At 31.9% G+C, this 14,075-nt stretch overlaps 2 protein-coding genes and 1 non-coding gene across 3 annotated transcripts; 2 read left to right on the top strand and 1 right to left on the bottom strand.

Annotated features, from left to right (window-relative positions):
• Positions 1-324: 324 nt before the first annotated feature.
• Positions 325-4,367, top strand: LOC137827732 (ferric reduction oxidase 2-like). The gene is made up of 8 exons (XM_068634022.1): positions 325-631; positions 1,316-1,418; positions 1,497-1,691; positions 1,818-2,052; positions 2,219-2,546; positions 2,643-2,886; positions 3,051-3,760; positions 4,017-4,367. The coding sequence occupies exons 1-8, from the start codon at positions 433-435 to the stop codon at positions 4,154-4,156; spliced, it is 2,154 nt and encodes a 717-aa protein (XP_068490123.1). The 5' UTR covers positions 325-432; the 3' UTR covers positions 4,157-4,367.
• A 1,793-nt stretch (positions 4,368-6,160) lies between these two features.
• LOC137830777 (U2 spliceosomal RNA) lies at positions 6,161-6,355 on the top strand. Its single transcript, XR_011084264.1, has one exon. It is a non-coding gene; the product is annotated as a U2 spliceosomal RNA (small nuclear RNA).
• A 1,977-nt stretch (positions 6,356-8,332) lies between these two features.
• On the bottom strand, positions 8,333-10,336 carry LOC137828911 (protein PATRONUS 2-like). Its single transcript, XM_068635663.1, has 5 exons — positions 10,220-10,336; positions 9,627-9,721; positions 9,054-9,524; positions 8,836-8,891; positions 8,333-8,753 (listed from the first exon to the last, which is right to left on the bottom strand). The coding sequence occupies exons 2-5, from the start codon at positions 9,685-9,687 to the stop codon at positions 8,568-8,570; spliced, it is 774 nt and encodes a 257-aa protein (XP_068491764.1). The 5' UTR covers positions 9,688-9,721; positions 10,220-10,336; the 3' UTR covers positions 8,333-8,567.
• Between the last annotated feature and the right edge of the window lie 3,739 nt (positions 10,337-14,075).

Raw genomic sequence — 14,075 nt, 5'->3', positions numbered from 1 at the left:
GGACTCTCTTGCCATAAATTTTTGACCACTAAAAGTTATTCCTAGAAGTACTGTGTTCATGCATGACTATTCCAACTTTGAACCCCACATGGGACTCTTTTATGCGGTAAGTTAACATAAAGACAAGCTAGGCTTCTATGGTGTGTGGCTTTAAATTTGACAATTGACAATTGCATTCCAAAGACCCCAAAAGTGATCAAATTCAAGCACAAAATTCCATTTTCTCATGTGTGGACGTGATGAAGCACCAAGTGTGCACGACTTTACGATATTACCACTGAAATAATTTACATGTGACTAAAATCGGAATCATTTTGTATTTTAATTCCACCTTATGCATGTTAGCTTTAAAAATATATATATGCATGTGCGTTGAGTGAAGTTTGTGAGAAAAGAGAATCATCTTAAGCGCAAGAGAGAGATAGAAGAAGCATGAATTCAGAGTCAGAGATGAGTGGAGGTGTTTCTGGGAAGATGAAGAAGTATTTGCAGAAGGGGATATGGTGGTTCTCATTGTTCATCTTTGTTGGGTATGTAATGGTTTGGATTCTGAGGCCTACCAACTTCTTCTATCTACAATGGTTTCCACACATTGAAGCAAAGACAGATTCAATATACTTTGGTAAACAAGGTTTGTCACTATCACACTGCCTTTCAACTTTCTTCCATCTTCACTTTCTCAACTACACACAAAGAGTATTTTTCATTAAAATTAAAATAACATTCAATTTTCCATAAATTTAGATTAACTTATGCTAGTTAATTGGGAAAAATCTTTCATATTAACTATAGTAAGACTTATTAGAAAAGCTTGATTAATATTGTTAGAGAATTCTCATCTTTTATAAAATTTATCTAGATTTAAAGTTTGATATTTAATAGTATGATGTGAAGTAATGAAATTTTGGATAATAATATAATTTAAATTTAAATTTCACAAGAATGTTTACAACCAAAAGAAAGATATGAAGAGAAAAAAAGTATACAATGAGATAAGTAGTGTGAGAATAATATATATATATATATATATATATATTTTTTTTTTTAATTTTTGTATATTGTTTCTTATTTTAGGGGGGAATGAATGAAATGATACATATGTTTAATAATTATTAGAAAAATGAGTTATTTTCAAGTTCTTCAATCATATTATTCACCAAATATTTTGTGTGCAATGAGAGGAATTGGTTGGTATTTATGTTATTTAGTGAACCAGGTGGATGAGAAGAAATATGAACAGAGATCTATTTTTATTTATTTGGTATAAATAATTTGCATTATTAATTTATTTGATCCACCCTTTGACTTTGCACAGGGACAATCATACTGATATACACATTTCCAATCCTATTAATTGCCACTTTGACGAGTGTATACCTTCATTTGGAGCAAAAACGTTCTAATCACAATACTGAAAGGTACATTATTTCATACCTCAGTCTTTTCATCACTTTCTTATTCAAAATTCACTGATTTTGGTAATTTCTATTTTTTAGCAAGGGAGGGAGATTCTTAGGATTGGCATCATGGAAAAGACCATTGCTTACAAAAGGTCCTCTTGGGATAATCACCATGACAGAGCTCTCTTTCGCCATCATGTTTGTTTTACTCTTGATTTGGACCTTCTTCTCCTACTTACATTCCCTGTTTGCAAGCGCCGCAAAAGACGCAGCGAAGGAGAGAGACCAAGTGTGAGAGAATAACCCACCACTCTTAATTTGACATGAATTTTCAAATCACAACAAATGAGTTATTTGCTGTAAAAATCAGGTAATATTAATGTATTTCCCAGTAACAGAATAGTTCTTGTTGCACAGGTGGGAAATCAAGCTGGAATATTCATCCCTTGCTTTAGGCCTTGTTGGGAATATTTGCTTGGTTTTATTGTTCTTTCCAGTCTCAAGAGGGTCTTCAATTTTGAGGTTCATTGGCCTAACTTCGGAGGGAAGCATCAAGTATCATATATGGCTAGGACACACTGCAATGCTCCTCTTCACAGCCCATGGTCTAGGTTATATCATTTTTTGGTACAAGACACACCAAATCTTAGAGGTAATAAATAATAGAGAACCTTATATACTAACTACCTCACAAGTACTTTAAAATTTGCAAATGACCAACCTGTTCAAAGTCCATGCCCTTTTGGTCATCTTCCAATCATAAATTACTGAGACATCCTTCAAGCTATGTAACTGACAGTCCACAAACTTTCATGCAGATATTCAAATGGAACAAAGTAGGAGTGTCAAATGTGGCTGGAGAAGTTTCTCTACTTGCTGGATTAATCATGTGGGCTGCTACCTTACCTTCCATAAGGCGAAAGGCTTTTGAGCTTTTCTTCTACACTCATTACCTCTACATTGTCTTTGTAGTCTTCTATGTGCTACATTTGGGATTTTCCTACTCTTGCTTAGTGCTTCCAGGGTTTTACCTATTCATGATCGACCGATACTTGAGATTCCTACAGTCTCAGAAGAAAATTCGGTTGGTTTCTGCCCGAGTTTTGCCTTGTGAAGCTGTTGAATTAAATTTCTCCAAGAACCTAGGTGAATGAAAGGCTCTGAGAAGTTCTTTATGAAATGTGTATCTGATTCTACTTTAAGTTCCAATTTTTTTATTTCTATCTCATTTTGCTACAACAGGACTGAGCTATGCCCCTACAAGCACCATTTTCATTAATGTTCCTGGTATTTCCAAGTTGCAGTGGCACCCTTTTACAATCACCTCCTGCAGTGATACTGATCCTGACACCTTAAGCGTTGTCATCAGAAGTTCAGGAACCTGGTCCAATACTTTGTACCAGAAGCTATCATCTTCGTCCCCATTATCCCACCTTGATGTCTCCATTGAAGGACCCTATGGACATGATTCAACCTCTTACTCAAGGTACTAGAGACTTGCTAGTGGAACCGTTCCACTGTATTTTTTTTAATGAATTCAATTCTTGGGAAGATTTCAAAATCAAAGAATGGTATTCAATATAGATAAATGTTTTTGTGTTAGATAAAACTTCACGGGGTAGGACTTGATAAAAACTTCCATGCATGCAGGCATGAGTTGCTTGTGTTGATAAGTGGAGGAAGTGGCATTACTCCTTTCATTTCCATAATCCGTTCACTGGTCTTTAAGGCCAACACTGAAGGTGGAAAAACTCCAAGAGTTCTTCTTCTATGTGCCTTCAAGAAGTCTATTGATCTTACCATGATAGACCTCATCCTCCCAGTTTCTGCCACCAGCACCACCTTCGATATCTCACGCTTGCAGCTCCAGATTGAAGCCTATGTAACTAGAGAAAAACAGCCAGACATGAATGACAAAAGGCTTACTCAAACATCATGGTTCAAGGCAAATCTATTAGATGAGCCAGTTTCTGAAGTTTTAGGAAAATACAGTTGGCTCTATCTTAGCATTATCATCTCATCCTCCTTTATATTATTCCTTCTACTTATTGGCATCCTAACTAGATATTACATATATCCAATTGACTATAATACAAACCTGATATACCCTAATTTCTCAAGGTCTAGTCTAAGCATGTTATTCATATGCATATCTATCGCCATTGTAGCAACATCTGCTTTCCTATGGAACAAGAAACAGAACAAGGATTTGGGGCAGATTAAGAACATTTACACATCAGATCAATCAACTTCACCGGGTTCAGGATACTACAATGCTGACAAAGAATTAGGAAGTCTTCCCCTCCAATCCCTAGTCGAAACAGCTAAAGTACATTATGGAGAAAAACCAGACATAAAAAGTAAGATTATTTTATTATGTTTTCCCATTTTTTTTCAAATTAGTTAGTTACATTTCCTCAAGCTTAGTTAAATATATTTATATTGAATCTTTTTTAGTTAAATGACATCAAACCAAAAATTTAGTGATATAACAAGTAATGCTTGTTGAAAGATATGCTACTAAAATTATGAGATTTTTACTTGTTGGCACAAGTTTCTATCTACTATGGATGTTCAAGTAAAACCTTAAACAGTAAATTTTTCATTCTTTGCCAGAAATACTCTCTGGCTGCACTGGATCAAGCATTGGAGTTCTTGTTAGTGGCCCAAGAAAAATGAGACATGAAGTAGCATCAATTTGCACTTCTTGTTCCACAGATGACCTACATTTTGAGTCCGTTAGCTTCAGCTGGTGAGCTACATAAATGCATTACAATCCTGTAATACAGTGTACAAAAGTGATTACTTTGTTTGTAAATCTTACGTAAAACGGATCATTTTGCTATGTATACTGTGATTAGTTTGGTGAAATTGTAACACGATGGCCTAGGATGAACTCTGATCAACTATCTTACTTCTTGATCATGTATTCTATTTTAATGTGAGTAAACTTTATCACAATCAAAATCAAGATGGGACTGACACAGTCCAAAAAATGTTAAAAAATGAATTTCCAACTTTATCTCTTACTGGAAGTGTTGAGTGTTGGACATCTAACACTGACATCCCCGACACCACAGAAAGGGAGTAAATTGTAACCACTAAAGGTTCCTATATTAGAGTTAGGCCAGTGTTAAGAAAGTGTTCCCTATTACAAAAGTCGTAGTGTAATTCAACTTGGCAAGATCAATTCATACTACTGGCTGTTACCATTGGTGCAGTAGATTGCACCAAGTGAATTTTCCTTTACTCTTAAAGAACCACAATAGAGACCAAGAAATGAGAAGAACCTCTTCATAGAGACAACAAATAGAGAGCCTCATATAAAGTTTCTACGGGAGAAAGATAGTGAGTTAATTTAGAAGAGTTTTATCCACACAATATAATTGTTATTTTGTATTTCCATTATTTTTATAGTGAAAGATTAAGTGGCCTGCGAGTCGCATGATCTTTTGCACTAAAATTCTATTATACTTTTAGGCAGATTTTACATTTTCGGTCAGTGGCTATTTTGAATTCAAAAGGAGAAAAACACACGAGCATTTCCCAACAAGTTGTTGCTAATATTTGGTTATTTCAGTGCCCACCCTTCAATTACGGTCATAATACATTTCTGCCATGAAGTGTATCATTGCACTTGCCAAAACAATTGCTAACTCTAGCTGCAACAATAGTACTCGTACTTACAAAGGTTCTAACAGGTCTACAAATTTGAAAGTTAATGTGAAAAATTAGTTGATCTTTCACAAAACTTAACATGGTGATAGTTTCATTAGGGATTGCTGCTACTATAACCACCGTTAGACTGTAAAACTAGAATTAGAATGGTATGGTATGCTATTTGAAAGTACATAGCATTCGCTCATAAAAGGTGATTTCTTCCATAACTCACAACAGTGTGTGCTAGGTATATTACATGGTAACATAATCAATTAAAGAACATCAAATGTTTTCTTGTTCCTCACTGCTCTGTGTACTGTTCCATAGTACTTGCATATGTTGTTCCACTCTATTTTTGACTCAGCCCTTCAGTTATGCTCTACCTAGGTGCTGATTCTCATATCAATGTTCTAGAGATTTTTAAACAGTACATCATATACAAATGCTGCAAAATTTACTTTAACCAACTACTCCGATTCACATTTGTGCCTTAAACATACCTAAAGGGCATTGAAAATTATATTAAATCACAAAAGCATAGCAATACATGCAAGCAGTTCCAACCCTTCAGCAATATATACCTTTCGTCTTGTTTGCAGTGTTAAACTCTACTCTTGCAACTCTATTTTCACCTTCACATGGTTTACTTTTCTTGGCTGAATATCATTTACAGATACAAAATATGCAGAATCAACATAGGATAGGGTAAAACAAATGTAATATAATGACTAAGGGACCAATGAATCGGTAACTTCTTGAATCAATATTGGGTTGTGAATTTTGCGTATGTAGTCAGTCTCTTATTCTTCAACCACTCAGCGCATTATCTGGTGGTGGCAGAATATTGTTATGGGTGTTTGGATCGGTATGAAGAGTGGAGCATTCAAGATTGACCATGAATTTCTGTATGGAAAGTTTGATGATTTAACACAATGAATCCCTCCCAATAACATCATATAAGCACTTCAGATATAAATATATTTTCTTTTATCAGGAACTCGGAACACAAATTACCCATTACTAACTCCCACATCGCCTGAGAGAAAGCGCCCAAAGTTCATATATTACTATAAATTAAAACTTGCAATGCATTCCAAATCATACCTTTCTCGGCCTTTTGGCTAAGATCAAGTGTAGTATCTGTTCTTATCAGTTTAATATCTGATATGTGGGCCAATGGTCCACACGATATTAAATTAATTTTTTGATGGGAAATGTCCAATCGATAGCTTGCTATTGGGATGTTTACGTGTCGCCTATGCTTTGCACTATTGCATTGGCCTGGCACACCCTCTATTTCAGTTTAAATGTTTTACTTTCAAAGGTATACTCAAACGTGGAAATTTAAGTTTTCTACTTCTATTAATAATTTGTTGGGTTATATTGTGTATACTATGTTAATTTTCGCCATTTGCGTACAACTTTATAAGAATGCCTTATCAATATAATTATTCTAAAAATTAGGGACAAATGAAACAGAAGATCATTTATTGAAAATAAAACTTGGGAAATATGAAACAATTCTAAATTAAAATAAAACTAGGGACATATGAACAAAAGAAATCAATTAAATTTTTATCTTATTCAGGAAAATGTAAAAACATGATAAATTTAAACCAGATCTGGAAATCGGGATTCGGTATTATTATTCACATCATAAAAAAAGGAACTCCGTATTCTTCACGTCATAAAACAGGAATTCTTCAAATCATAAAACAAAGGAATTTTTCACATCATAAAACAAAGGAAAACAAAGGAACAGGAACTCGGTATTCTTCACATCATAAAACAAAATATTAACATCATAAAACATAAAGGAACAGGAACTCAGTATTCTTCACATCATAAAACATAAAGGAACAGGAACTCAGTATTCTTCACATCATAAAACAAAATATTAACATCATAAAACATAAAGGAACGAGTGATTAAATTAAGTGAAATTGAGTGGTTTGAGAGTTGAGATTTCATCTTGTTCTGTGAAAGAGAAACAATTATTTCAGTTCTATAAACGATAATACCTCACCACCTCATGATTGGGACATAAATTGATAATACCTCACCACCTCATGATTGGTAAATAAATGGAGTGATTTGAGAGTTGAGATTTTATGTTATTGTTCAGTGAAAGAGAAACAAATATTTCACTTCTATAAACCTATAATACGTCACCACCTCAGGATGCATGATGCGATTGTCTAAATGAATGTGGCCATAAGAGATTATAATTCACATCCATCATAGATTTAAGCTAAACTCCACCTTTTATTTATCTATGCCCTAAATATCACCTTATTACATTTCTTTTACCTATGTAGATTCTGCATATTTCATATTTGTAGATGAATGGATAGTAAAGATGCAATAGCTTAGTATAAACTTAAAAAAAATAAAAAATAAAATACTGCATGACCTTGAGAGGTATACTGATAGTATTATTTAGAGATGCTAAATATATGAAACCTGTTTCAGGAGGGAAACCAAAACAGAACATCACAACCGAAAATGATTTATAAGGAAAGTTTATCCTAATAGCTACTGTTATACGTGAAACCAAAGAACAAGATGAAAAATGTTCCAACAGACCAGATACTGTTGCTAATATGTTGCTATAATCATCATCATTATTTTGTGATATAATGTGATTCTGTTTAGGGTTTTCTTCTGTATGTGCTGCAATATTTAAAAATTACTAACTCATTTCCGTCTTCCTGTCAGAATTACTCTACGTAGGTTTAGGTTGTACCATAAGCTAGCGCTGTAACGAAGCATTTGATATAATTGATTCAGTACCATGTAAACTAATGTTTTTAAATATGTTCAAATTACAAATGAATTTTGGTTTCATCCTACAATCTGCTGGCAACAACATGTATGTTTCGTAGCTAAGAAAATGTGAAACTTATATTGGATATTTTTAGAGAAAAGTTTTGTTGACACTATGAAAAGTAAATAACATGCATTTGACACTTTTTACAATAATATAATAATATTTTTAAATTAAAAAATAAAAGTAAAAATAAATAAAATATTAATTTTTAAAGTGAAGTGTATGTGTCAATATATCAGAATCCTTAACAAGTTAAAACTGCTAAATCTGTTACCACCTTTGTGAGCATGAGAGAGTTACCTAGTAAGATGTGGTTATTATACATTTCAGTGGATTTGACAATTGTTGAATTACACACACTTCATGCAGAAAATGCATAGTGATTCATGACCATGTGTTAACCAAACAGTACGTTATAAAAAACACGAAAAAGAGGCGCGCATAAGAATAAGAATTTCAACATTTAACCGATCTCTAAGAAAAACATTCATTGTGGGAGCACAATGATTTTTTTTCAACACAGTACAGATATGAACATGTCTACTAAAACAATGCCACAATCACACAAGTGAGGCACAGAATATCTAAGATGAACAAAAAAATACTACTATCATTGCCAACACCATCTGTGGCAAAAATACCTACTCATATGAAGTCTTAAGTTGTTGCAAGAGAAATCAATCTTTGGACAATTTTGGTGTCTCGATCAACTTGAAATTGACAGTAGAGTCACTCCACATTGTACGGTAAGTTGATAAGCCTGGAGTCTTGCAGTTTGTTGGGGAGCCACACAGAGCAGATAGAGACTGCCTTTCAGGCAACCATTCAGGTATCTCCTCCAATTCAAAGTATGCACTTTCAGACTGAAAGAATGGAGAAATAATAAGTTAGAAGGAGGGAGGATACAGAAGACCAGGAGAAACACGAGGAACTGCAAAAACAAACCTTCAGTTTACTTATTGCAGACAGTTCAAAGGACATTGCCATGTGATCATCTGCATCTGATCATAAATCAATGAATAAGTAAAAAGCAACTACCAGCTAAAATGAACAACATTACCATTCACAAAGTTCAACTAGCAAAACAATAATTAAAACAAGTGGCCCAAGTTAAGAGACAATATGCACCAGATTAAAAACATAATAAATGCAATAACAATTACCATCCTCAAGTCCAACAGTCTTGAAAAATTGATGCACGTCTTCATTTTCAAGCTGTGATTTTATACATTTCTTATGATCGTGCAAGATCCATTCTTCAGCAATTGCACTGGGAGGAAGAGATTCCTCTATCAGCGAACAAGGTTTCAGTGTGTGTTTATCTTTATTCTCAGGAACTTGTGGCTTCCCCGAGTTTGAAATGTCAGAAAGTGCTTTCCTACTACCAGTAAGTGATTTCCCAGAAGCTTTGTTGCCAATTCTTTTGTCAGTTTCAAGATTCTTTGACTTCTGCAATTTCGGTGCCTTATTAACAGAGGGTTTGCCTATGTTCAAAGAACCATCTAGGGCTTTCTTTCCATCAAATTGGTTTATGAGGTTCCCTGCATTGGATAGATCTCCAAGTGGTTTTCTTCCCCCAACTCTACCTTTCCTCTGTCCTGGTAAATCTGCCTTCCCAGAAACAGATCCTGCTCCTGCGCCAGTATATTATGAATTAGCCTAGGCACAGTAAAAACAAAAAACTACCAGAAAACCAATTAATGATTGAAGAAATTTAAACCAAAAGAACCATATACCATGAACATGGACATTGATGAGGTTTTGGTTTTGAAGCAACCGACCATTTCTTGCTGCCATTTTTGTTAATGTTGTCAATGTTCAAACGAACGTCCTGCATATATTATTGTTAGTAGGTTAAACCATCCTACAAAATTCTTACACCAAATTTCTGTCTCTATTTTCAGAGAAAAATCAACAACCTACTCATCCAAAATCTCAATTTTTCACTAGTTCTTTCATTTCATCTCATCAAACTGGATAAAGCACAAAGGTAAGATTAAAAAACTCTCCAAATAAAATAAAAAAAACCCTAATATGCTCCGTTAAGGTCCTTAAACTGAATCCCTATATTTCAAGTGATTGTTGGATGCAAATGCTCAATCGAATGGAACCAGACAAGGCCTGAAAACATACGATCAACTAAAAGAACTAGAAAACCCCATTCAAGATTTCAAATTTCCCAACCCAAGATTTCAAAAATCCAAAAAAAACCTCACGTTTCCTTCTTCTAACCTGACCGGAGAAAAACAAATGAAACAAGATCTTCCTTCACACTACGGAGAAGAAGATAAATAAACCTTCCTACAACAAAGCGAAAAGGAAAACTTACAAATAACTCCTTTCTTTGATTTCTGGATAAACTGCTTCTTTCTCTGAGAATTCACTCTTGCTTTCTCTGTAATTTTTTGATTTGTTGATCACTTTTCAAGTACGTATAAGCAAAAGCCACAACTTTAAATGAACGAAATGGGTTTCAACGGTAACTAACTTTTACATTATTGTCCCTCGTAACAACATTTAATGACATTAATACCCTCCTAATTTCTTACCGTTGCCATTGCGAATTCAATTACTATTTTTCTTTATTCTTTTTGCAGTTTATTGTGAATTAATAGTTTTGTCTATTCTTCTAAATTTGCCAATAAATTATTCACTGAGTCTCATAAGAATTATTTCTTTCTTACAAATTAATAATTATATGTGGCGAATTAAAAATATAGTGTGCTCTACGACACACGTGAGTGCATATTTTTGTATTCATAAAAATTGAATAGTGATAATTTATACGGAAGATTTTATTTATTTAGGCTAATGATACTTTTTTAGCTAAAGCAAAATAAAAGGCGCATGAAAGAATTAATATGCTAATAATTTGTTTGTAAATAACTGTATTAAATAATTGATTATTTTAAATAATTTAATTAATTAATTAATTAGTTAGAATAAACCATGTATATTGTTGTATGTGATGAATGTCTCATTTCGGCCATTATGATATTTCTGGATGTGATGTAAATATTTGAAATATCTTAGTCTTTGATTTTAGTTAGGAGAGAGAACGTGTAAAAGGTTATTCTCTGTCAAAGTTGGTATTCAGTATTTTGTTGTTGAAAGTAATAATGTTATTAAATACGTATATTTGTCTTGTCTTAGAGTGTATTTATAGAGTTAAGGAAGAGTCTATGTGTTAATATTGGTATTAGAGAAAATTTCATACACATAAGTTATGCTTAAAGGATCATCTTAAACAATGGTTAGACTTGATTATTCGAAGTGTACTTATTCTTGTAAATATTTCTTTCATAAATATTGACGTGGGATCGGTCATAAATGACGACATCGGTCATGAATGTCGAAATTGACCATATACAATATAATGTCAAAATTAATATAATTATGTATTTTTTTATATATTATTTATTATATGAAAATCTTTAAATTAAAAATGTTAACATTTTTATAAAAATAGTTCAAGAAAAATTTAAATCAATAAAAAATTATTTTATTTAAGTACATTGATTGATTGTATATATAATATTATTGATTTGTATTAACTATTTATTTTTCATGTATTTTTTTTATACATGCAACTGATATCAACAAATCTTATTTTTTATTAATAATACTTCAAAAGGAAAACATCTTTACATAAAATTTTAATTTGTGTATCTTTTCCTTAATTATTTTTATTTATATGGCAATTATTTTTTATCCTCACTGCACTACAAGAAAATCATTAAATAGAAACCAATTTTAGAGACAAAAAATAATTAGTTGCTATAGTGACTAAATTAGAGACCATTTAAAAAACTAAAAAAATTATTGGTTTCTAAATTAGTTTATATTATTGATAAATAGTTTCTAAATTGGTATCTAATTAGCTACCAATGTTTAACTACCAAATTAGAAACTATTTATCAATAATAGAAACTAATTTAGAAACCAATAATTTTTTTAGTTTTTTAAATGGTCTCTAATTTAGTCATTATAACAATTAATTATTTTTGTCTCTAAAATTGGTTTCTATTTAATGATTTTCTTGTAGTGACAGATTGAAGTGTAGAATTTTGGGTATTCTTTGCCCCAAATTTGCATAACACCTAAGATTTGGGTTTGAGTGAATGCCTAATTCGCTCAACGCATCTCAAATTCGCTTAACATATTTTTCCTGCACCTAAGTAGATTAAAATTGTTGATTTGAGGGTACTATCGACCTTAAATTTGCTCAACATTTTTTCCTTACGTTTAAGCAAATTTAGATGTAGTGTTTGTTTCGGGGTGGTTTCAGTCCCAAATCCGCCTAGTGCAATTTCCCTACACTTAAGCATATTGAACTGCAATTTTTAGGATGTTTTCGGACTCCAAATCTTTTTAGCGCCAAAATCCTAAGTTTAGCGTATTTTCCTGGGCTCAAGCCGTTTTGACAACAATTGTAATTTTCATTTAGCTACCTTTTTGTGTCTTTTCTATAGGTTATAAAATTTAATTAAATATTCTGAAAATTTATCATTTTGTAAACTCTAAATGATTACAACTTTCTTGGACATATATTTGATTAGATTCATGTAACTTTAAGTGTTTGTAATAAGCAAATCTAACATTTATCAAAATGAACAATAAGTACTAGTTATAATCAATTCATTTGTAAACTTTTAAATGTTATGTGATTGGATGATATATTTTGCATATTTCATATTTCACAAAGAGATAAAAGTTTTATTAAAATAAATTATCTAACTATTCTATTTACATATTTCATGAAGCAACTATATAATAATATAATATTTTGATGTTATATTATATTTTTGAGTTATGAAAGATGATGTTGACTATGGCTAATAGGTGGTTGAAGAAAAGTGTACTCTATTTTTAGAAAAATGATACTTTGACAACCATAAGAATTGTATATAATTTTTAATGTGATGAATTTAAATACAAATATATATAATAAAAGATAAATTTATAATTAAATAATATAAAAAATATTAAAATAATAATATTAAAAAATATGGGTTATTAATATATCATTATCCATGTTTTTATTTTGTAGTTTTGTGAAGAATAAGGATTGCATTTGGAAAGAGGAGCGAATGTTGAAGTCTCTGTTTGACATGAGGTGGAGCTATCAAGGTTCAGAGAAAGACCTTAACTTCAAAACTATGCTGCACATACTTTAACACTCATCACTCAAATTTAAGTTTTAGGTCAAAATTTTAAAAAGCATATACTCTTTACAAATTACTTTAAGATACTCTAGTTGTTAACGGTTAATTTTTTATTTAAAAAATTTAAATTGAGTATAACTGTTTTACATAAAAATTAATTTCAATCATAATCTGAGTCAAACCACATACTACAGTAAAAGGAATAATAATTATAATAATAATATTTCCGAGTATTCTCTCATAAAGGTTTAAAACGAGAGAAAAGAACGTAGGACACGATCATTAAACACAAGAGGAGAATAATTAAAATAGTTTGGTAAAGAGATTAGAAATTTCTTTATAAAAATGATTTTATTTAGGTGAGATAAAATTATCGTAACTAACAAAATTTGTTCTCAATTTTTTATAGGTGACAAATTTTTTGCTTATTTATTTATTATAATGTTTTGCCCGATTGTGTGTGGGAGGGAAACAAACAGAGAAGCAAGTGTTAGGAGGAACTGGTTGGTGTCGGTAAGAAACATAAACGGGAATTTATAATAGATTGGAGATTCGTTAAAGTAACCGGGCCTTATAGAAAGCTAGCATGACCGCGTCTTTTGATTGGTCCACTTGGCTTGGGGGACTTTTTCACTGTAGTGGATTGAACTGAATGTGTGCACTTTTAGAATTGGTTCAAAACACAAACACCCATTCATTTTCATTCTCACAAGTACAACACATTATTATTCCTTCAACACATTTCCCACGCGCCTCTCACACCACGCTCCCTCACCCATTCATCTTTCACCTTTCATTTTGTTGGGCAAAAATTTACCAAAGTTTTAAATTAATAAATTATAAATATCTCTTAAAAATAGTCTTTCTCTTTTATATTTACTCTATCATCGAATTAAGTAACATTTTAAACAAACAAACAAAAAATTTAATTATATTTTATGAGAGTTGATGTTCGTTGTTGACTGTCATTATTTTGTTTTTAAAGAAATATTTAAATGAATTAATAAAAAAAACTGCAAT

This window comes from Phaseolus vulgaris, chromosome 7 (genome assembly GCF_000499845.2).
Source record: "Phaseolus vulgaris cultivar G19833 chromosome 7, P. vulgaris v2.0, whole genome shotgun sequence".
Classification (NCBI taxonomy): Eukaryota; Viridiplantae; Streptophyta; class Magnoliopsida; order Fabales; family Fabaceae; genus Phaseolus; species Phaseolus vulgaris.
Note: the sequence above shows the minus strand (reverse complement) of the source record. Positions and strands in the feature narration are given on the sequence as shown.